General features: G+C 36.8%; 1 protein-coding gene across 23 annotated transcripts in view; it reads left to right on the top strand.

The window, feature by feature from the left end:
- EPHA6 (EPH receptor A6) overlaps positions 1–24365 on the top strand; it is an 872277-nt gene that overhangs the window by 609287 nt on the left and 238625 nt on the right. For all 23 annotated transcript variants that reach the window (XR_012024450.1, XR_012024449.1, XR_012024448.1 and 20 more), the window contains one exon: positions 21592–21700. Coding sequence is in view for 20 of the 23 variants with exons in the window: in XM_072812315.1 (XP_072668416.1) it covers positions 21592–21700 (109 nt within the window). In the remaining 3 variants the exon portion in view is untranslated. The remainder of the gene's footprint in view (positions 1–21591; positions 21701–24365) is intronic.

Here is a 24365-nt window from a genome sequence, read left to right as displayed (position 1 = left end):
CAAAATTTGTTTCTAAATTTGACATAATGAGAGAGAAAGTGAAGGGCATCTAAAAACAGCAAAAGCTAAAGCAAGCAGAATGTTTAATTGTTCAATTTATCCATTCACTCTCATTTGGTCTGACCGTACTAACCCATGGGCCAGATACAGAAGTAGGCGCTGTGGATTCAAAGATGAAAAGAATAGACTTGTTCTTCGTTTTCACAAAAGCTTGTGAGAGGTTCAGAAAATCAAGCAACATTATAAGGTTGTATGAGACATTTGGGGGAACACAAGGAGAACTCAAACCAACTTCTGTCAAGGAAGGCTTCCGAAAAGAAGTGATATCGTAAAGGAAACTCTAAGGTTAAATAAAACTTGACCATGACAATGAAAGGGATGGAGAGTGAGGTAGGGGATAAGAGGATTGGGACACTTCTGTTCTCTCATGTATGCAGGCCTACAGATGAAAGTGGAACCTTCTAGTAACTGAGAAAATTTTAGTGTGGCCAGAACCATGGTTTTCAAAATGTGGGCCCCATGCCACGATCAGCAGCAACACTTAGGAAAATGTTAAAAATGCAAATTTTCAGACTTCACCATATACCTACTGAATCAGAAACTCTGGAGTGAACCCAGCATTCTGTTTTAACGAGCCCTCCAAGTGATTCTGAGGCACATTCCATAGAGAATCAGCAGCTTCAACAGAGAGAGGGGTAAGGAGTGTTGGGGGTGATGATCTTGGTACAGAAAGTACAAAACATGTGGCTGGAGTCATAGATAAGCAGAAGCCATGCAATGCCATCTGATCTTGCCATGGAGCTGAAACTTTCCTGGGTTTTTATTTTTCTTCCTTTTGTCTGTAGTTTGGAGACAGGCAAGCCAATCAGAATGAGTTTCCCATGACTGACTCTGGTGCCATTGCTAACACATCTAATTTTCTCACCTTCATTTTATCCACACTAAAAATAAAGCCTTTCCAAATATCTTTTCATTGTCACTCTTAGAGCTGTCGTAACTTCCAGATTCCCTAGAGACTATTTTAGCTTTAGAATTCACCTACCAAAGGTGCTGGAACCTTGAGAATTATCAATTTAAATTCTAACACATGCTTGCACTCTGCCAGCGTGTAAGCCTGCATATTTCTCCTTGACAGTTCATATTTGGTGTCTGGACTTTCAAGACATGGTGAATTATGACTTGCTCACCAGAGCCTCCTGAGAAAACTGGAGCAGAGCCATCCCATACCAAACTTTCAATGAAAGTTGGTCAGTTGCAGGTTTCTGGAAATTAAGTTATTTGGAAAACTTCATGGAACTAGTTATAAAGGTAGTATGTTAACAAGGCAAAGTTAGACACCAAGACTAATATGCTACACAAGATGGTCACAGGCTTGTCTCAGGCTAGGTTACTTGGTTGTATGGTCTAATTGGCAAAGACAATGTAAGACTTGGTATTTTGGTTCATGACCATTACCCACTCTAGACACTAGTTTCTCATAAATAAGATAAAGGGGATGTGCTAGACGAGCTACGCTTGCTCTAAAAATAGAGAACTCCTGAGTGAAGTGTTTGAGGATTTGGGCCAGACCAAGCTCTGCCATTCTCTAGGTATTAGGACGTAAGGAAGGCCATTCAGTCTATGTAAGCTTTATCAGAAAACTAGAAATTTACTTATTTGTTTGTACACTGATTTATTCAACAAGTATCTGTGAAAACACACTCTGTACTCCATACTAAGTGCTGTTCTACATGCTGTGGTTGTAATAGAAATAAACAAAGATCCTCGGCATCCTGTCCTAGAGCTTGCATTTCAGAGAGGAGGGAGACAAGTGAACAATGATAAAATATGTAGAATGTTAAGTGAAGCAGAGCTCTGTGTGTTGCCTAGACCTCCACTTCAGGACCAGGCACTTACTTGTTTCTTAGCTAGTGGGAGTGCTGCCTGCCAAAGGCTCCTCCCGGCTGAATTCCTTTCCAGACATCGCCTCTGTCCAAAAGAAGTCACATTCCCCAGGGTCATTTCCATTCCCCAGAGGTGGGAAGAATCCAAGTCTGGTCATCATGAGGTACAAAGTTGAGTCCCAATGTTCAATTCAAGACAACTGTGAAGGGTCATCTCGGCCCTTGAGACCTGCAGAGGTCTTTGTAGCTACCACATGGCAGTTCAGCTGCTCCATTGTCCCATTTCTGCCCCCTAACTTCCCAGCCTGTCCGTGCTGAGGTCACTCTTTGATAAACCTGCTACGTGTAAAGCTGCACTGCAGAATCCGTGCCCCAGGAAACCTCCTCTAAGACAGGTGATGAGAGATGCTCTAGAGAAGAGTAAAGCTGAGAAGCAAGACAGGGAGTGCCTATCTCCTAATGTGATCATTAAATGTTAACTATCACTATAATTTGAATTATTGCTGTGAGCTAGGCAGCTGGCAAACACTTTGTGGAGGAGGGTCTTAACCTTGACCTTGAAGAAAAGGAAGGATATAAATAAGCAGAAAGAACAAGGAAATTTTTCATGATAGCCGTTGATTCATGCAATTCAATTTGACAGATACGTCACAGATAAATAGCTAAAAAAATTAGTGAATTTTGGTTAAAAATTCAAGCTTTGGACTTAACCCTGGATTTATTTTTATTTTTTAAAATATTTTATTCATTTATTCATGAGAGATGGAGAGAGAGAGAGAGAGAGAGAGAGAGAAGCAGACTCCACGCAGGAGCCCGACTTAGGACTTGATCCCAGGACCCCGGGATCACACCCGGAGCCAAAGGCAGACACTCAACCACTGAGCCCCTCAGGCCCTAACCCTGGATTTAGATCTTGACCCTGTCACTACCTTTGTTCAAGTCAGCTAACCATTCTATGCCTCAGTTTCCACATCAGGAAAAATATGGATAAGAATACCGCCTACTTTCTAGTGTTCCTGTGAGTATGCACATTGCGTTCAATGCATGTGAAGTACTTAGCAGAATACCTAGCGCATGGGTGGTTAGGGCTCAAGAAGTGTTGAGTATTAATACTGACATTATTGGTATTATTCTTCAGCCCTAAAATTCCATTCTAGCAATTTCGAAATTGTATTTAAAAAATGAAACAATATGTTTATTTTCTTGCATCTATACCTCCCACTAGAGCAATCAAGTCATGCTCTGAATCTTCCCTTTGACCTTTATTTTTCAGGCCTATTAGCTTACCCCTGAGACAGGTGGCTAGTCTTGGTGTTCGTTTTTGTTTAATTTTTATAGGATGAGTGGGATTCCCCAGATGAGTTGTCCTCCCAGGACCTAAGCACATGGACATGTGGACAAGGAAGCTCTACACTTGAACTTCTGAGATACCAGATCTTAACCAGCACAGTTTGCAGGTCAGGGATCCTCCATCAGTCCTATTCCCAGCAACATCACCTTGCGGACCCAGAGCCACTGTCCTTCCTGTTTCTGGGTAATCAAATTATTTATAAGTGGGGCCACTTTTCTTTTAAATACTTAAACCGTGAAAGATTTCAGCACCAGCAGACAATATAACATCATGCTTCAAGACTGCAACTCTGGCACCAAGCTATGTGTACCTAAAATTTTGTTTTTTGTGTTTTTTTTTTTTTAAGATTTTACTTATTCATGATTTTACTTATTTATTCATAACAGACGCACAGAGAGAGAGAGGCAGAGACACAGGCAGAGGGAGAAGCAAGCCCCATGCAGGGAGCCTGACGTGGGACTCGATCCCCGGACTCCAGAATCATGCCCTGGGCTGAAGGCAGGCGCTAAACAACTAAGCCACCCAGGGATCCCCTGAAATTTTGGTTTTGCCCCTTCTGTCTGGGTGACCATGGCAAGCTAATTAACGTTTCTGTAACTCAGTTTCTCCATCTATAAAGTAGAGCCTAAAATACATGTGAAGGCTTTAGAACGGCGGATGGCACATGTAAGCACCGTAGAAGTGTTTGTTATAATAGTGATTGTCCTTGTTTTGAGAGAGACTCAATCATGTATTTGGTTTATTATGATATTTTTTGTATGAGCCTATGCTGTAAATCAGCTGGCACTTATTTCATAAGGAAGAATGGAAATATATATATATATATATATATATATATATATATTATAATTCTGGAAAGAAAACTTCCTTAGGTACAATCTGTGGAATTCTCAGTTGTCAAGTAGAAATGACCCAGAGCCACCTATCCCACAATTTTTTTTTATTTACGATAGAGAGAGAGAGAGAGAGAGAGAGAGAGAGAGGCAGAGACACAGGCAGAGGGAGAAACAGGCTCCATGCCGGGAGCCCGACGCGGGACTCGATCCCGGGACTCCAGGATCGCGCCCTGGGCCAAAGGCAGGCGCAAAACCGCTGAGCCACCCAGGGATCCCTCCCACAATTTTTTTAACTAAATAAGTAACTATCTAACTGATACACAGGAATAAGCAATCCAGAGAAAAATGAAATTTAGCTGTATATTGAAAATTATATTTTGGCTCAGAATAGATATATAACTAACTGCAAATTCTATAAGTAATAAGCACGGAATATCTTGTTTGAGGAAGGATTTTACTTTTTCAAATTATGGAAGAGAATATTTGAACTTTTACAGAGACACATTTTTGCCTTGCATCATGACTGGAAAGAGGGCTGTTCCATTCTTTCTTAAATTAATCCAAGTTGCCCAGCAGACAAACAAGTGAGAACAAGACTTTGAGTTATCTAATTGCCTTTAGCACATTCTTCTTTTTTCTGTCATGTTCTGTACTGCAGCATTCAAAATGCTTTTGGAATCCTTCTAAATCACTTCTCACTGTGTGTATTTATCCATCGTAGGAGCTGCACCATTTTAAAACCAGCTAGCTTTTTGTCATTTTTCTCGAGAACCTCATCCTGCTCAAATGCCCCCTGGGATGATAGATTTCAAATTGAGGTAAACAAAAACATGTAAAGATACCCAGTTAATACCATGGAAGGTTTTTTTTATTTTATTTTATTTTATTTTATTTATGTATTTACTTGAGAGAGAGCACACAAGTAGGCGGAGAAGCAGAGGGGGAGGGACAAGAAGACTCTGAGCTGAGCGCAAAGCCCAATGCAGGCCTCAATGTCACGACCCTTGAGATCATGACCCAGAGCTGACTGAGCCACCCAGGCACCCCACCCTCCACGGAGATTTTTTTTAAGTTATATACCTTTACAATAACTGTTAGCTTGATTTTAGCAATATTTGTAAGCATGGTAAAAGTATATCATTCATGATTATACTCTACCATTACCCTTGAGGTACAGTAAATTTAATGAGTTTTCATAAAAAAACACAAACTTCTGCACATGAGACTATGTCTCTGTCATCATTTTTCGCAGTGCTCTTACCCCTTAAATGGAAGGAGAAATAGTTACTGGAAAGGAAAGGAAGGTGAAAAGTGAGTACATAAAAGATTGATGGGGTAATTCTTACCTTTGCATGGATCAGTGACCTGTGCCTTTAAGACACAAGGACTTACATATCAGAGGAGAAATCGAGGCATTCCTTACTTGGTCCATGACTGTGAAGATAGTTGAAGGAGTCGTATATGCACCCTTAGCTTAAGACTTCCAAGAGCTTATACTGTGGAAATTGGGGCATCAGAACTGGTGAAAAATAACAAAGCTCAGTTTGGAAAACAAGAACAATTAGAAAAATACATTTTGTTAATATTCAGAGGAGTATCAGTATAGAAAACCTCACTTAAAGCTAGATACATGCACTTCCATTACCCCCAAACCCACCGAAAAAGGAATGTAATACATGAATTAGTCAAGCTAATAAATATGTGGGATTTGGAAATTCTTCTCATGATTTAAAAGGAGATAGAAATGACTTCTATTACACTTTTTGTTAATCATCCAGAATTATTTAATCAAACTTTTTGTTTAACAGAACATGCCCAAACATGCATATAGCTAATCTAAGTCATTAATACCTATTACTAGAGATGAGAGAAAATTCAAGTATAGTCAAAATTCATGTTCTAGGAAAAAAAAAAACTGAATGCTTTAAGCAGTAAGTAGCATGACTTTTCCACATATATGCTAACTTATCTAAATTGCCCTTAATTTTTATGGGGATGCCTTCTCAGAAAGTCTGATTGACTAAAGAGAGGAATGTCGACTTTTATTTGTATTTCTTGTATTTCTCCCTAAGAACAGTTGAGGCCGTCTAAAACACATATACAAAGTGTTTACTAAATTAGAGCTAGAAGTAGAAAATTCGATCCATAAAAACAAGAGGGAACAGAATCTCATTTTGAGGATTATTATTAGAAGTGCACCACACGTACACCATCTCTGCCTTTGAGATTTCCGGAAGCAGCCAGAGAATAGAGAAGTCCTCATGCTCTTATGACATGAAGCACAAATACTGGGGGAAAGATAGATGATAAATTTGAGAATAATGGCCTCAAGCAGAGTTTTTTTTTTTTTTAACAAATTCTAAGGTTTATTTTTATACTGTGGTGTTTTGTGACCACCACCTTTGATAGAAGCAGATCCAAGGTAAAGTGTTACTGATTGAAGGTGATTTCCATGCTGGGAATGAGATGAGGGAGGAAGGTGACTTAATACAGTTCCATAAATACAGACTTCAAAAGAGTTAATCTACCTGGGAAGTGAATGTAAAAGAATCACTCTTTAAATTTATTTTCTAAATATTTGTTCTTTGGTCAGAAACTAAAAATCAGAATATCCTAAGGTTCTTGATTGCAACTATCAAATATGCCATGAGCTATGTTAAGGAAAAAGATACAAGAATGACCCAGGGAGGGCCACGGTGGAAACACGGAGAGCAAGCATGGCTGTGCTTTAAAGAGCCAACTAGATGGCTCTTGAAGTGAAAAACAACCAGTCTTTTTCTTGGTCCACACAGCCACTCGTTTCTGTTTTCCTCTCCTAGGACTAGTTTTACCTGTGTATATGCTCCTTTAGAAAAATATATCTGCTTCAAGTCTTGCAAATTCACATCTCCTATTCATTCTAATCATGCACCAAAATCACCAAACTGACTGGATCCTAATTCCAAATTCCTGGAATAGAGATCATGTTCAGGTCCAGTATGAATCACATCCCCATCCCAAATCTAATTCACCTGAGTAGGGACCAGAGACAGAGAGAGTAATCTTGAAGACCCTGCCATGGAGGCAGAGGCAGTTGTCAAAGACCTGGCTGAACAGATACCTCTGAAGATACTTACTAAGAATTTTGAGGTTAGTCTCTAATGAGAGCTTAGAATGTCATTTCTCTATTTTCATATGGACCAATGGTGCAAATGCTTTTTAAAATAAGGTGAACAAACACAGAACTCTTTCCACTATTAAAGTTGAGACACCCAACCAATATTTTTGCCCATCCTTTACATTTGCACTGAAATGGTCTGGAAGCAGAGCAAAGATCATCTTTATGAAGTGGAGTTGAATCTGCTCCAACAATTAGGCATACTCTAGATTGAAATCCCAGAGTTCTACATCACTGGATACTGTGAAGAAAGATGATTCTGGCCTGGAAAATTTTTAAAGCAGGTGTTCTAAGTCATCAAAAAGTAACCCGAAGAGTAATGCTCCCATGGAAAAAGTTATATTAAACTGCATGGTTTTGCAGCATACTTTCTGGAATAAGCTGTGGGAAAAGTATGTTTGTACAAAATGGAATAGTTAGTCTTATTTTGTAGAGTTTTGATCAATCGCCCTTTGTGTGCCAAAGAAAATGATAAAGTTGATGACATGCAATACCTTCTTGCAGCAGTAGGATGAGGGAATTATTTGTAACCAGAAATCAGTTCTAGTTGTTGAAAATTAAATTCACGCCATCAGCACATAGGAAGAGGCATATCTTCCTAAAAAGATGACACATGTCCAGTTTGTATATAATCAATATCCTATCATGAAGATACTAGTATGAAAGATGAATAAATAAAACACGATACTGTTTTATATAACATGAAATTGTGAATGGGTATGCTGGAAATATATCCTCTTTAGTTCATTTCTAGAGGGGTATTTACATCACAGCCTCAGAATCACAATACCAAGTAAGCCTCACTTTGAGTTAACCTGATTCCCTGAGCGATGAAGCACAAATTTAGTGAAAGCTCAACAGGCAAAGCAAACAATCTTATTTTCTTGAAAATAATAGCAGTAAGCTATAGGGTAATACTATGCCTAAAACCCTCTTGCTTCTCATACAAAATGTTTAACTTGGAGACATCACACATAGTTCAAGGGAAAGTATAACATAAATAATGGAGACAATACTAGGAAAACTGATGGAGCCATAGTTTTGTGGGACAAGAAGGATGGCTCTCTTTGACTCTTTCCAGACTTGATTGCAGTGATTGGTTAGAAGTTGAGATAAATAGTTTGCTGCTTTCAGGGCTGGCTTCAAACAGTTTCAAACAATGATCCAAAAACATCCTTTAGAACTGACTCACTTTCAGGGAATAATCAAATGAGTTTTGGCGTAAGGAAGAGCAGGTCCCTGTTGAATGCCTATGATCTAAATTATTTGGAGCGGGGCAGCCCCGGTGGTTCAACAGTTTAGCGTTTAGTGCTGCCTTCAGCCCAGGGCCTGATCCTGGAGACCCAGGATCGAATCCCACATCGGGCTCCCTGCGTGGAGCCTGCTTCTCCTTCTGCCTGTGTCTCTGCCTCTCTCTCTCTGTGTCTCTCATGAATAAATGAATAAAATCTTTAAAAAAAATAAATAAATTATTTGGAGCACTGTGCTTGGGTCCATAAAGCTAAGAGAAACTGCCCTCCACCATGGACATTGTTAGTTTTGGTGTTTCTGGAAAGACTTCTACTGAAGCCATATAAGAGACCACCATAGCCCCAAATCTACTTTATCATGAACCCATGAAGATTAAGTAAAGATCTTCACAGGAATTTGTTTAGCTCCAAATCTGGTGGCAATGGGTTTATAATTGGATGGGCTTAAATTGGGCAGATTCTTCCACAATTTGATTTTAACATGCCATCTCACTAAAGTTGTCAGAAATGTCTGTCCATTTGTTTTTATTTTGGTCTGTTTGTTTTTACATCCATGCAGTTTTTAGTAAATCAATACATAAGGTCCATTAAATATGGGATAGACAGGACTGATTCCCCCTCCCCTGAACAAATATCAGTTAATTAAAGAAGAAGAAAATGGGGTCTCTTCAAGCAGAACATTTGGTATTCTTTGTATAAAAAAGGTTGTTTTATAAAGGTAACCCCCACATTTCATTTTGCTTTATCCTTCCAACTCATCCATCCAGTCATTGGGGCAAATGGACACAGAAGGCTATGTTCAACATAGAAAAAATATTTAAATAGTAAATGGAGATTAAAAACATCTAATTCAAGTAACATGATGAACAATGAGATGTTATTAGTAGCTAACTTGGAAATATAAGACCCATTTACCACCACCCCCCACCCCATTATAAGATATGCATATGGACAAGCACAGCCAAACTCTCTCCTCTTTGTTTCACTTTATTAAGTAGGACTCTTAATTTCAGGCGACAAAAAACTCTGCTGGTTTGATGGAAAGTGGGGCTTTATTACCTTACCTAACTGTAAACTCAAGGAGCAGTGTGAGATTCAGGCCAAATCTGAGCCCTCCAACCATGACTTCAATACTTTCTCACTCTCAGTCCTGCTTTTTGTCTTCTCAATTGGGTTTATCTTTCCAATCTGGCATTTTCTTCCTATATATTTGCAAGAGTTTGTATCTCCAGTAAAAATTGCAATTTTGAGTAGACTCACATCTCCATCTACTCTACTCCTGAGAAAGGTATAAGTGTGCTAAGGTCACTAAATTTTCATGATTCATTCTCTCTACCTTCCTACTCTGCAGCCTCTTTTTCCTATTCAGCCTCAAAGTGCATGTGAAGACCTCCAGAAGGTGTTGTGCTGTTTCATGTCTCTCTGTATACGTAATAGTATTTCTTCACACTAGAATGTCCCACTTTCTAGTCATCACTGGTCACTTGCAAATTTCCTCTGATCCTATCAGATATGACTTAAAAATCATTTGCTTTTTGAACCTTCCTTTCTGTCTTCCTTCCAAGAGTTTCACATTCCTACTCTTCCCTCAGGACCCTCATGCATTCTTCATTTTATTTTTTTTATTCTTTTTAAGATTTTATTTATTTATTCAAGAGAGACACAGAGAGAGAGGCAGAGACATAGGAAGATGGAGAAGCAGGCTCCATTTTAGCAACGATTTCGCTATATTACAGATAAGGTCTGAGTACCACCCTTGCTAAAGAGAAATTACTATGAGGATAGGAAACCAGGCTTAATTAAGTTTTCTTTGTCTCCCCAGTCCTATATCACAGTGTTTAGCACATTCTAAATGATTAACGTTTCTGTTGTTTTTGATGAATGAGAATTCACTCAAGAAATTTTCTAGAAGTTTTTCTAAATGATCAATGTGTGCTTTTAATCAGGGTTATCTTCTTTACACATTTTTTCTATGCAAAATATATTCTAAAAAAACTTTTGAGTTTATAAGCTTTATGAAATTTTTGATCTCTAGTGACTATACATTTAATTACAAACCTGTTTACCTGAAGCCACGCTGTTATATAGAGAAGCTATCACCTCAATTGCATATATATGCTTGCCAATATGCAAATAAATACTCTTAATATTGTGGAACGAACGTGTTGAATAGTCTTTTGAAATTGAACATCATTGGTTCCAGGGAATTTGTGAAATTTGTAAGGAAATAATTCTATTTTGCACTGGATCTCAAAAAAAAAGATGAAATGTATACATATGTTATAATACATATCATAATATATATAAAGGCATAAGTATTTCAATTACAAAATGTTATTAAAGACCTATCTCAAATGCAAGTAACAATATCAAATATACACAATTAAAAATTAAATCCTTGACATATAGAATATTAACAGTAGTTCCAGGTGTTTAAATGCCTCAGTCATTTTTCTTTGTTCTTTGATATTTGTCATGTGAAGCCTACCTGTCAAGGCATCTTGACCATTTATTAATGCACACAGGAATCTTTAAGACAGCAAACAAAAGACAAAAAGGGTTTCATCATGCTGCACTACCTGCCTCTGCTTCTGCCTCTCCATCAAGTTGTACCAAACTCACATTTTCCAATTATCCCTGTGTCATTTGGCATTTTTATCTGACAAGTAAATTAAGGGCATCAAGAAGAGTGAATCTGGAGGGCATCAGGATGAGTGAATCTGGAAATCTTCCGTGTCCCAGTGCAGCCACAGTTTGATGTACTGAATTGCATTGTTTCTGGAGAACTGCAGACCAGAGGAGGAAAGCACAGCAGCGAAATCACTTTCTGAAAAAGTATAATACCAGCTAAGCGTCCCTACTTCAGACGTGATCCATGAGGCTTTTTTTTTCTTTTTCCATCCAGTTGAGAAGCTAGTAACTGGCTTACTTGAGTGGAATAGAGAACATCATGCACCTCTTTCTCTCTCTCTCTCATCTTAGTATTTTTCCTGTTGGTAAATGGCATCAAATATTGAATGAATGTAAAAGAAACGTGCCAATTCATACCATGCCAGTACTCTTCCTCTAAATATTTACTCCATTCAAAGCCTAAGCAGGGGTATTTGAATAAAAAATCCTAACTCACACTATTTTCTATTAATTTATCTCTGAACATATTAAATACCAAAATACAAATGTGTAAGGGGTCATTGACGTAACTAGAACATTTTTAAGCAGGAGCATTATCAAATACATCATATATAAAAACTCTTTTAGCCAGGGACATATAATCCTTATAACTAGAGTAGTTCTTTATCTCTTCTTCATGAATATTTACTAATCCCTAGATTGTGTAAGGCATTCTACTAATTCCTTGTGACGTAGAAAGTTAAAAGATATTTCTGGCCCTCAAGAAGCTTATAGTATAGTTGAAATGAGCCAAAGCCTTGAAATCCTCAGAAATTGAATCTTATTTTGAGAGATGAAAATTTTGTACAAGAGTTTGGTCTTAAAAGTATTATTTTTACTATTTTAAAACATTTTGCAGAGGCGTATTTTTCTAATCACCCATCCACAGACTCTTGCCCTTTTAAGTAAAATATCTTGAACATAACTCAGCATTTTTTTAAATTGATCTTATATAATCATGTTAATGTTTTGGGTTATAACATAGTGAGTCCTTCTGTGCTCCCTGAATTTTACAGGGATGTTTGATCCTAAATTCCTAGCTCCTGAGTAGTGTATATTTTGGAACCTTACATCAGATTTTCAGTTTTCTCAGTTTTCTGTCGGCCAGCCTAGCAACATGCACTTCCATTCCATTCTCTCTCTTTAGGTATGTCACCCTGACCTCAATTTACTTAATTTACTGTTACTATACTGTTTTGTGAACTTGGAAATCAATAAACACATCTGAAGTAAGAGTATGAGGCATCAAAGCTGTTTTATGGAGGAAAGTATGCATTCTTTCATATGTGAACACCTGTCAGATGTCTCTTCAGAGGCTCTTTTTGTCCATCTTGTTATTGTTCTACTGCATTCCATGTAAACGGATTTGCCCTCTTGTGGAATTCAAATACACGAGATGAGTATCTAAATAGTTGTGGGAACAGGAGAGGATGGGGTTGAATCTAAGAAATACTTAAAATGTGGACACGGGGGATCCCTGGGTGGCTCAGCGGTTTAGTGCCGCCTTCAGCCCAGGGTGTGATCCTGGAGACTGGGATCGAGTCCCACATCGGGCTCCCTGCATGAAGCCTGCTTCTCCCTCTGCCTGTGTCTCTGCTTCTCTCTCTCTCTCTCTCTCTCTCTTATCTCTCACGAATAAATAAATAAAATCTTTAAAAAAAAAATGTGGGCACGACAGACTTGATGATCATCCTGAAGGCAAAGGAGAGAATTGTGGGAGGGCTGAGTCCAAGGTGTCAGGCCTGGACATCTCTAAGAATGGTGTACCCATTGCGGTGGGATGATTTTACCCTTTAGGCATTGGGGAAGGCTCTGAATATTTTTTAAATATGATTTTGAAGAATAATTACGTGGCCATATAATGTGAGATGGATTGGGAAGAAATACTATAGAAAACCAATTAAATAGAAAAACATAAACGTAGCCTAATCATATAAGGCTGAAGCCTGAAATGAGGCTGCGCCAGTGTAATAAACACAAGATGATGTAAGACATGGTAAAGATTTGATTCTGGACATAAAGTCATAGGGAAAGGTGGAAACAAAGATGACTGCACATTTCAAGTCCAGGTTGCCAAGAGAATAACAGCATCGACTACAAAAATCACAAGATGATATTTATCTAGGAAAAAATAGATCTTTAGCTTTCATTCATCTATCATACTCACATGTCTGTGTAACCGTATAGTGCTGAGATTCTACAGACTGATTAGTCTCCATTATCTATTGCTAAATCTTTATATTTATGTGGAATCCAAATACTTTCAAAAATAGATTTAAAAATGAATTTCATGTCTTTAGGAAAGTATGAGAGAAGCAATTTGGCTATTTGGCAATATTTATATTTCATAAGTTTTTTTTTTTTAATTCATTTAATTTACTCATGAGAGATACAGAGCAAGAGAGAGGCAGAGGAAGAAGCAGGCTCCATGCAGGGAGCCCAACGTGGGACTTGATCCCAGGTCTCCAGGATCACACCCTGGGCTGCAGGCGGCGCTAAACCGCTGCGCCACTAGGGCTGCCCTATATTTCATAAGGTTAAACTCATCTTGGTTACAGTATATGACATAAGAGGGGAATTTTTTTTTCCTGAAAATTAAAAATAATAAGGATTTCCTGCATGGTTTGTCAATAAACCTTAAGATTAATATACTGGGTACTGTCAATCCATTACATTGTTGAGGGATCCCTGGGTGGCGCAGCGGTTTAGCGCCTGCCTTTGGCCCAGGGCGCGATCCTGGAGACCCGGGATCGAATCCCACGTCGGGCTCCCAGTGCATGGAGCCTGCTTCTCCCTCTGCCTGTGTCTCTGCCTCTCTCTCTCTCTCTCTCTGTGAGACTATCATAATAAATAAAAATTTTAAAAAATAAATAAATAAATAAACATTACATTGTTGAGATTTCTGCTGTTCTTTAAAAAATCATTTTGGTGAAATGATGAGATAATATCATTTGAAATTTTGACACTTCATCAAGAATTGGCAGTAGTAAATAAAGCATTTAAATTTGAAACAATATATACCACCATTTGTTTCCCTAGGCAGCATTTTAAGAAATACTTTATTCAAAAAGAAAAGTAACTGCTGTCTTCAATAACTTTAAAAATATGTTCATAACAGAAAACAGTTAACTTTAAAAGCTATTCCACAGAAAATGACACAGCATACAAATAACAGATTTTACTTTGAAATGTAAATATAAACTAGAATAATCTTGATTACAGGGAGACAAAATCATGTCGCAGTAGAAGAAAATTCTTTGGTTAAAAATAGCCAAATTGCTTTTCTCTCCATACTTTCCTAAAGACATGAAATTTATTTTTTTAAATCTATTTTTTGAAAGTATTTGGATTCCAAGTAAAGAACCTCACTTATTTTTTTTTTCTTCTTTAAATAGAAACAACTGAAGTAAACCTCACTTATAATGGCATCCTGACTTACGCCAACCATTGGCTAGGTACTCTTCAGTAACAATTTTGCATCTCTTTTTGGATAATTGCTTCCTCGTAAGGAAGTATACCTCTTTCAAAACCATACGATGAAATAATTATTTTAATATACTGGTTTTTTTCCAAGACTACAACCTCATTCCATTAAGCAAAGGGACATTTCCAATCATTGAATCCCAAATAAATTTCATTTCTTACCTGGATATGATTGTTTCTTTTTAAGGACAGGTTTGCTCTCTAGGGTGTTCCTTACCTGAGTAAATGATATACATTTTCTCCTACAAAGCTTATTAGAAATAATTTTTGAAGAATTGAAAAATAAATAGGTGGTGCTAACAGATAAATTTTCATTCATGACAAGGGAATTTGTGGCTACAGTGTACTTTTCTGGAAGCAGTTTGGTAGATGATTTTATGGTTTCTTTATCTAAGTATCTACTTAATTAATCAGGTCCTTGAGGCCTCTAACCAAGGAAAAACTCTTCCTTCTCCTCCTTATCTTCCTCCTCCTCCTAACACATGTAGTTGACCCTTGAACAACACAGGTTTGAATTGTGCTGGTCCACTTACACAGAGATTTTATTCTATTTTAATTTTTTTTCTGTGAAAAGTTGTATTGACTTCATTTGCTCCAAGGCTTGGGACAAGGCTCCAGAGTGGTTTAAAAGGTGCCTTGTAGCTGCAGGGAGAGGCACCAGGGCCCCTGGGCTCCAGAGGCTTGTAGTTGTGCATGAAGGTGAACCTTTTGAAGAGACAGTCGCTCACCACTGCCGGGAAATTGGCCAGCCTGTCGAGGTTAGTCAGGTGATTGCCATCTTCTTGATGAGTTTCACCTCCTCATCCAGGAAGTCGTTCTACAGGAAGTCACAGAGACGTGGGGCATACAGATCCCAAATGGCCTGGTTCAGGTTCTTTCTAGGGCCATGCAGCTTCCATGGAGTTCGGGGTTTTACCCAACTCACCTCGGAATGTTTTCTGCTCCTCCTGGAAGAGGGCATGACCATCCTCTCCGGTTTTGCATCTTCAAGAGCCCCTCAGCACCCGCCTGCTTCTCCTAAGCTGCCTCACAGAATAAGGGATCCCTGCCTTCCAGAGCCACATTATTGAGGTGGAAATAGAAGCCCAAAGAGAGGTATGTGCAGGAGGCCTGCAGATACATATTGACTGGGTGGTTGGTTGACAGCAGCCTCCACCACAGTGGAATAATTCTGATGAATCTGGGAGCTCATGGTAGGAATAAGGAATATAAGGAATCAGCCCAATAAGGACATAAGCTCAAAAAATGGTGTTGACTAGTCCTAGAGGCAGATGGTGGCTAAGATTATGGTTCCGAAGTTATGACTAGAAGAGTTTGGAGGGTGGCTAGAGGCTGGAAGAATAGGTGTCTGGGTCTCTTCTGTCCAAATATTGTTAAAGCAAGACAGATCCACAGGACTACTGGGAGCACTGCCCTTATACAGATTTTTTATGGTACTGTAAATGTGTTTTCTCTTCCTTATGATTTTCTGAGTACATACTTTTTTCTCTAGCTTATTTATTATAAGGACATAGTATATAATACATATAACACTCACAATATATGTCAACCAACTGTTTATGTTATTGGCAAAGGCTTCCAGTCAACAAGGGGCTATTGCTATTTAACAGTAGTTAAGTTTTGAGGGAATCAAGAGCTGTCTAGTGATTTTAGACTGTAAGGTTTGGCACTTTAATTTTCACATTGTTCAATAATCAACTGTATTTCCTCACTGCCACTCTGCTGACTAATTGCTCGGGGCTGCTTATTCTTTTTATGGAGCAATTCCCATGTATCCCTTTTGTAACGGTTCTTATACTTGTAATTATTTCTTCATTGTCTGTCCTTCCCATAAACTTAAATCCAGGAGGGAATTATGAATCTTTTTTGTTCATCACTGAATCTCCAGTGTTTATCTCAGTGTCTACCATGTAATAGGTGCTCATTAACATTTGTTGAATGAACTGATGCATTCTTAACCTTTGATTCACATTTCTAAGCTTAATCAACTTAATTTGATTAATTGTAGAAGCCTGTATTTCCTAGCAACTCCTGCCTTCTGGAAAGTATCATGTCCAAGCATACAGAATAATTGGATTCTTCTGATTAAAATTATGTTGGGTAGACTTACTTCACATACATATAGCTACTTACAGGATAAATCTTTACATATCTCAAGTGGAAAGTGAGGGTATGGACTACGCTAGGTTAATCTGACTTTTTTTTTTTTTTTTAACCAAAATCACTCAATGCAATCATTCAATCCAGTCCCTCAGATATTTATTGAGCTACTACTATGTATCAGGCCCTATAGGCTGAATACTGTATTAATTTCTGAGAGCTGCTGTATTAAATGACACACACGAAAGAAATGTATTCTTTGTTATGGAGGCCAGAAGCACACCCCCTCCTAAGGCTCTAGGAGAGAATCCTTCCCTGCCACTTCTAGGTTCTGGTGGCTCCAGGCATTCTTTGTCTCTTTGTCATGTGGCTACATAACTTCACAGCCTCTGCCTCTGTCTTCACATGGACTTCTTTATCTTCTCTTCTGTCTCTTTACAAAAGACACTTGTCATTGGATTTGGGTCCACACAGCTAATACAGGATGACTGATATCTTTAACTTACTTGTACCTACAAATTCTCTCTCTCTCTCTCTCTGTAGATAGGGGCAGGTAGAGGGGTAGTAGAGATGTCATCATTCGACTTACTACAGGTACAATAGTGAATAAAATCCCTGCCCACATGGAATTTGTAGTCTAATTGGGAAAAAATTATGAAAGAAGTCATTTCAATAAAATATGATGGAAATTTATAGGTAGAAGTAGTACAAGGGTCTATGGGAACATAAGTCTGGGGACCTAATCAAATCTAAACCATCAGAAAAAAAAATTAAAAAGCTTTCCAAATGATGTGATATTCATGTAGGAGGAGTGAATAGGAATTGACCATAAAAGAGAATTTGGCATTCTCAAGCCACTGGAGGAAATTCAGCTTGGTTAGAGAATGATAAGATATTAATCTGGAGATACACACTTAAAGCCATTTATAGAGAGCCTTGTGAATGAAGTTAGGGACTTCATCCTGAGTAGTCATAGTTTTGTGATTGGCTAACACTAATATGATGAGGCAGAAATTATCCCCATTAAGGACCAAGAGCTGCAGCACTGATCATGAGTGTTCCTCTTATTTTCATATGGAAAATCTTATTCTTCCCAATATTTGTAGGATTTATAGATAACACAGTATCATCATAAAATTGATCTGAAAGATTGTGACAAAGACATTTAATTGAACATTCTCATCTTACAGACATGAAACTAAGGTCAAGCAAAATGGATTGAGAACCCACAAAAGAGCTGGATCCTGCCATTTGTTCTGTTATTAAAAACGATAGTGTAAAATACTGACAATAGCATGGGCCTGGCGCCTGGCAAATCGGGGTTGAATTGGCAGCTTTCCTGTGTACAAGAAGGGTGAATTTAGGCAAATAAATATAACCACTTAAACTAGGAATAATAATAGTTCCTACCTATTTTTTTAAAGATTTTATTTATTTATTCACGAGACAGAGAGAGAGAGACAGAGACACAGGAAGAGGGAGAAGCAGGCTCCATGCAGGGAGCCCAACATGGGACTCCATCCGGGGTCTACACGATCAGGCCCTGGACTGAAGGTGGCGCTAAACTGCTGAGCCACCAGGGCTGCCCCTAGTTCCTACCTATTAAGACCATTGTGCAGAATACTTTGATACTGAATTTGAAGCACTAAGCATAGTGCTAGAGGATAGTTTGGTATGAAACAAATAATGGGTGCTATTGATTATAATGATGTCCCTAATTTGTTCACAATCATCCCAGCCCCATAATCCATGGCGTTTTACTCCTGGTATAATAGTGCATCATTTTATATGCTCTTGTTTTCAAATGACTTATATATTTTTATACAGTTGGGTCTTAAACAACAGGGTTAGGGACACCAATCCACCCCCACTGCCCCATGCAGTCAAAAATCCACATATAACTTTGACTCCCCAAAAACTTAACTACTAGCCTACTGATGACTTTACCAATAACATAGTCAACACATATTATGTATATTAATTATATACTGTATTCTTTTTTATATAATAAATTTATTTTTTAATGGTGTTCAATTTGCCAACATACAGAATAACACCCAGTGCTCATCCCGTCAAGTGCCCCCCTCAGTGCCCGTCACCCTTTCACCCCCACTCCCCACCCTCCTCCCCTTTCACCACCCCTAGTTCGTTTCCCAGAGTGAGGAGTCTTTATGTTCTGTCTCCCTTTCTGATATTTCCCACATATTTCTTCTCCCTTCCCTTATATTCCCTTTCACTATTATTTATATTCCCCAAATGAATGAGACCATATAATGTTTGTCCTTCTCCGACTGACTTACTTCACTCAGTATAATACCCTCCAGTTCCATCCACGTTGAAGCAAATGGTGGGTATTTGTCATTTCTAATGGCTGAGGAATATTCCATTGTATACATAAACCACATCTTCTTGATCCATTCATCTTTCGATACTGTATTCTTACAGTAAAGAAAGCTAGAGATAAGAAAATGTTAAGAAAATCATAATAGAGAGACACCTGGGTGGCTCAGTGGTTAAGCATCTGCCTTTGGTTCAGGGCATGATCCTGGAGTCCTGGGATCGAGTCCTGCATTGGGAACCCTGCAGGAGGCCTGCTTCTCCCTCTGCCTGTGTCTCTGCCTCTCTCTGTGTGTCTCTCACGAATAAATAAATAAAATATTTTTAAAAAATTATAATAGAAAATACAATTATAATACTGTAGTGTATTATCAAAAATTTTTTTCATATAAGTGGACCCATGCAGTTCAAACTTGTGTTGTTCAAGGGTCAACTATATGTTAATCTCCAAAGAAGAGTGTTTAGGATTTCTGGTACAGAAGTTAAGAAACAATTATACAGGCATATGCATTTTTCAAAGTGTCACAACTTAATATTCTGTTATTTAATTAAAATTTTAACTGAAGCAAAGTTCATAAATATGTAATTGCAAGTGTGAAAAAGGAGATATATTAGCAAAACTGGCAGTTTGCTAAGCAGTCATTGAAGTTAAACAACAGTGTTTTATAACAAAGTAATCTGATTTTCAAAAGACCCAAGTACATAATCTTCTCCTCTCTCTGAACTTTGTATATATGGTCTTAATAAATCACTTGCCACCTGGCTATTATGAAAATACAGGCTCTAGTTTTAGAACTCTTGAATTATATATTTTACAAATACAGCTGTCGCTAAGTAAATGTTTTCTTTTTAAATGCCATCTTCTTTATCTTCAAAAATTTAATGTTGTTTTCTGTAACATCTTTTCCTTATAATTTGTTATTCAATAATTTTCAATGTGAAAATGTGACATTTAAGAGCACACATTAATTCCCACAATATCAGTGCTATTTTGAAGATTAGGAAATTCATTGAGGACCTAATAAAAAATCTTCAGCACGTTATTTTTTGGATAAAGTGCAACCCTTTACCTTGAATCTGCACAGACTATGAGCTAAAGGAAATAGATGCTTGAAAATATCTTAATTAAATCATAGTGACTAAAATCTAATTCCAAGGTTTAATAAATTTCTTACTGTAAACTGAACATAAATGATTTTTTTTTTATTTACCTTTAGATTTCCCAAAAAGCTTCTTAAGGGCTGTGACTGGTTTCTTATTCAACAATAGCTTTTAATGTTCAGATATTTTCTTGTAGATATGTCATTTTTATTGAGGAAGTTATTACCCTGGATATAAATTTGCACATAGTATACCGAGTACTTGATGCCCAAAAGATCTACTTCTGTGAAAGTCTTAAAGTGCCCAAGTTTAATAAATTTTTATGGGAATTAAACGGTTTGTTTCCCAGTTATATTCTTTCTTTTATTCAGTTTTCTGTGTATAAACGATTTGATTAACAGATTTTTATAGTAAACAAAATAAAAATCAAGCTTTATTCTATTTAAAAGGTAGTAAAGGGACTGATTGATTCAATACTTTAGAATATTTATAATTAAGTTTATTATTTAAGTTATAGCGTAAGAAGGAGAAATGAACCATAAATCTAAAGATTGAATTCTGGTGATTGGTATGAATTCACACACCAATTCTGTGTGAAGTTGGGCAAGTTCTTTACCTTCTCTGGGCTTTGGTTTTCTTACCTCTGTTATTAAGCAATTGTACCTATCCCATCCAATAAAAAATATAACTGATTAAAACCTCTCTAATACACAAATAAGAATGTCTAATGAATTAATTGAACTAATAAATTTTAAAAGATTCCTGGAAAGTAGTAAACATGCATCCAATACAGTGTTAGACACAGTTTTGTTAATTAGGAATAATATGTTGGTACCATATGTTATCTAGTCTTTTCTTCAAAAAAGGAAGCTTTCAAATGTCATTTTTTTTTAATTACTGCTAAATATCTAAGAATTTGCTATGTACATCCTTGTGCTGTAGAGTGCAAATTCTTAACTTTAGTGTTTGAATTAAGCTCCATTAAATACAAAAAAAAAAAAAAGCTTATTCTTAAATGAATTATGCAACAGTCTTTCTACTTTGTGGAAAGAAACACCAAAACAGTAGGTAAAGCCTATAGTCTGTTGATTAAAGTGTTTAAGGAAATAAATAGCAATTACATAAACAAAATCCTTTAAGTCCATCTGTTGATTTAGATTTGCAACAAATACTTAATCCTAAAATGTGGGATATTAAGAATCCATCTACTCTATTGATATTTTTGTGAAAAAAAAGAAGAAAGGGTATGACCTCAATCTTCAGACCCTTATTTTAGGTTTGCATCCTATCTGCCAAATAAAGGCAAACATAGTAGGGATTTTTGGTATCCACTAACATATTTTCAAGCATATACCAAGTTGTAAAATAATTTTGGTAGTGAAATGTCACCCAGGGAAATTTTAATATTGTATTTGTGTTTCAGCTTCTGACATGGCGGCAGAACAGGGACAGATTCTCGTCATAGCCACCGCAGCTGTTGGGGGCTTTACTCTCCTCGTCATTCTAACTTTGTTCTTCTTAATCACTGGGAGGTAACTAAAGCATACTAGATTATTTCCAAGATTTGTGAATAACCATTCTCTGATATACTTTGTATTCATACACTTTTAAATGTGACAAACCATGTTTGAGAGAAAAGATCAAGGCAGATTCTACTCTGACTGAGGTTTATATGATAAGAGAACCACCAAGGCTAGTTGTCTGTATCAAGGCTTGTGAATGTGAAAGCAACTGAAGACTTGATAAAAACACTTTGAAAGCTATGAATCATAAATTCTTACTCCGTTACTTCAGAGTTTTTCCTTTGCTACATTCAAATTTTACCATGAAAGGGATTTTTCCTGGGAAAAAAAATAATTCAACAGAGAATTTATATAAAAGCTCCTTATAAAGCTTCTATAAACTTATGTATTATATTTATTTATTAAATATTGAAAGGAACTATATTAGAATTATATTCTGATTTTATAGACCCAGTGTTTCTCCATTTTAGTGTAATAAGGATGAAAATTTAGAGTAACAAATTTAACATAGCAAAAGATCTAGATATGAATCCTGACTAGCTGGTTGAAGAGCTTCACCCATCTAAATCTTGTATTTCTATTTTTGCACCACATTTGGTATAACAATGAATTAAAACAATTTATTGATTTTTAGATATATTGGTTTGTTACCAGGAGGCAGGTACTGACAATACAGAGATGTGAATAAAGATATTATGTACGAAATCATATAAAAGAACAAGTATTATTTCTTATTTAAGCCTTGATATTAGGCTTCAACTCTTTGTCAGATATTGTCAAGATATAAGATCACAGTTTTATTCCTACAAGGGGAAAAATTATTCCTTGTAGATTATTAGTAGAGGCACAAAGAATACCTCGGGAGTTTTCTTGATAATCTGAAAAACACACATACTGCAGAAAACCAATGTCATGATTTAAAAGTGCAATAAGCATGCTAGCCAAAAAAATACATATCCATGATTACACCAGCTAAAGTATAGCATCTCAACTGGAAAATGTTGATATCTGATAATGAGCAGAAATAACAAATAGCTACCTTTGGGACAATAGTTAGTGAATCATCAACACTCTTTTTGTTTTGTTCATTTTAAAATTCTACTTACATATCAACATTTTATTAAAATTAATTTTAATTAATTATAGACATGCATGCATGGAGAATTATTATCTACAATTTTAGAGCAGGCTAAAGGTACAAATCAATAAATTCACAAGTACTTAGAAGGCACTTACCAAAGGTGGATCCCTGTCTGACTGTAACTGAATAATTAGAACAATTATAATAATAACAATAATAATTTCAATTCTGCTAAAGGTGTCAGAGTTTGTTGTAACAAACCCACTTTTACAGAACTTATCAGGGAACAAAGAAACATGAATATTATAATGTGGTTGAGTAGAAATGGTGACTTCTTTAGGAAATTAATTGTAAAAGGGGCACATTTACCCCATGTTTACTTAAAATTTTTATGTATAAATAGGCCCAGTATTGCTCTTGTAATAAACAGAGAATATCTCTCAGAGTGTCCTGTTTTGTGAGGCTGATTAGCTGAAAGAAGAGTCATAGCTATAGTAATAAGAAAAAAGAAAAAAATATATATGAAAGAATGCAGGAAATACCAATAAATTAATCCTAATAAAAAGTACTAGTTTGGGCATGCCCTGGTGCCACCATCTCAGCACTTTTGCCCAGCACTTTGTTTCTCTCTCCCTTTATACCTCATGCTAACCTCTGATAATTCCTTTTGTCATCACAGTCTTGTACCACCATCTTTAATAGTGGGCAAATCACAAATTTTTGATTCTCTAAACCAACTAACCATTTGGTTGAAAACAAAATATTCCATATAATATTCTACAAATACCAAACATGACCTACAAAATCCTTAATGACTGGCAGGGGAGAACTGGTTATGAAAACAACCAAACAAAACCCTAAGGATCCCGGTGGAGGTCTAAGCTTGTTTGAAAAAAGAAAGGCTGGGGTGGGGTGGGGTGTGTGTGTGTGTGTGTGTGTGTGTGTGTGTATAGAGTTCTTCTGAGCCTATCTAAGTCTGTCTTGTAAGAAGAGGAATTAAGTACAATTTTGGTGCATAGAAAGTCACAATGACAACTAGGTTAAAAAAAATAAACATGTCAACACTTTATGTGTTGCTATATGTTTAGCAAACCTTTAGCCTTTAGGCTAAATCAGTTTACCCTAATAAACTTGAGAGATGGGCTCAAATGTTATCTTTATTTGGGATTTCTGAAGCAGAATTTGAATACCACTTAGATAATTTAATGATAAAGAAAAATTTGTACTAAATTATTTTCAGCTCTTACTTTCCATATTTGCCAATTTATATGATATTACAAACTTCTTCTTTAATGTTCTACATCCTGGGGAAGATAATTTCAATTACACAAGATAAAAAAAAAATCATTCTGAAGTATCCCTTAAGCACTGTGATGGGGGGGAGAGGTATTCATTGGAAATTATTCTACAAAAGCTATAAAACATTTCTGAATAAATACTCAATTTGCCATAGGGTTTGAGGATAAATTCACATTGAAAGATTGGATTGTATACCACAGATGTATTCTGTTTAACCATTTGGAATTAGAAATTTGATGAACTGTCAAATCATATGGATGCTGATGAATTTATTCATGTTGAAGAAGTCATGCA

The sequence above is a fragment of the Canis lupus genome, chromosome 35 (genome assembly GCF_048164855.1).
Source record: "Canis lupus baileyi chromosome 35, mCanLup2.hap1, whole genome shotgun sequence".
Classification (NCBI taxonomy): Eukaryota; Metazoa; Chordata; class Mammalia; order Carnivora; family Canidae; genus Canis; species Canis lupus.
Note: the sequence above shows the minus strand (reverse complement) of the source record. Positions and strands in the feature narration are given on the sequence as shown.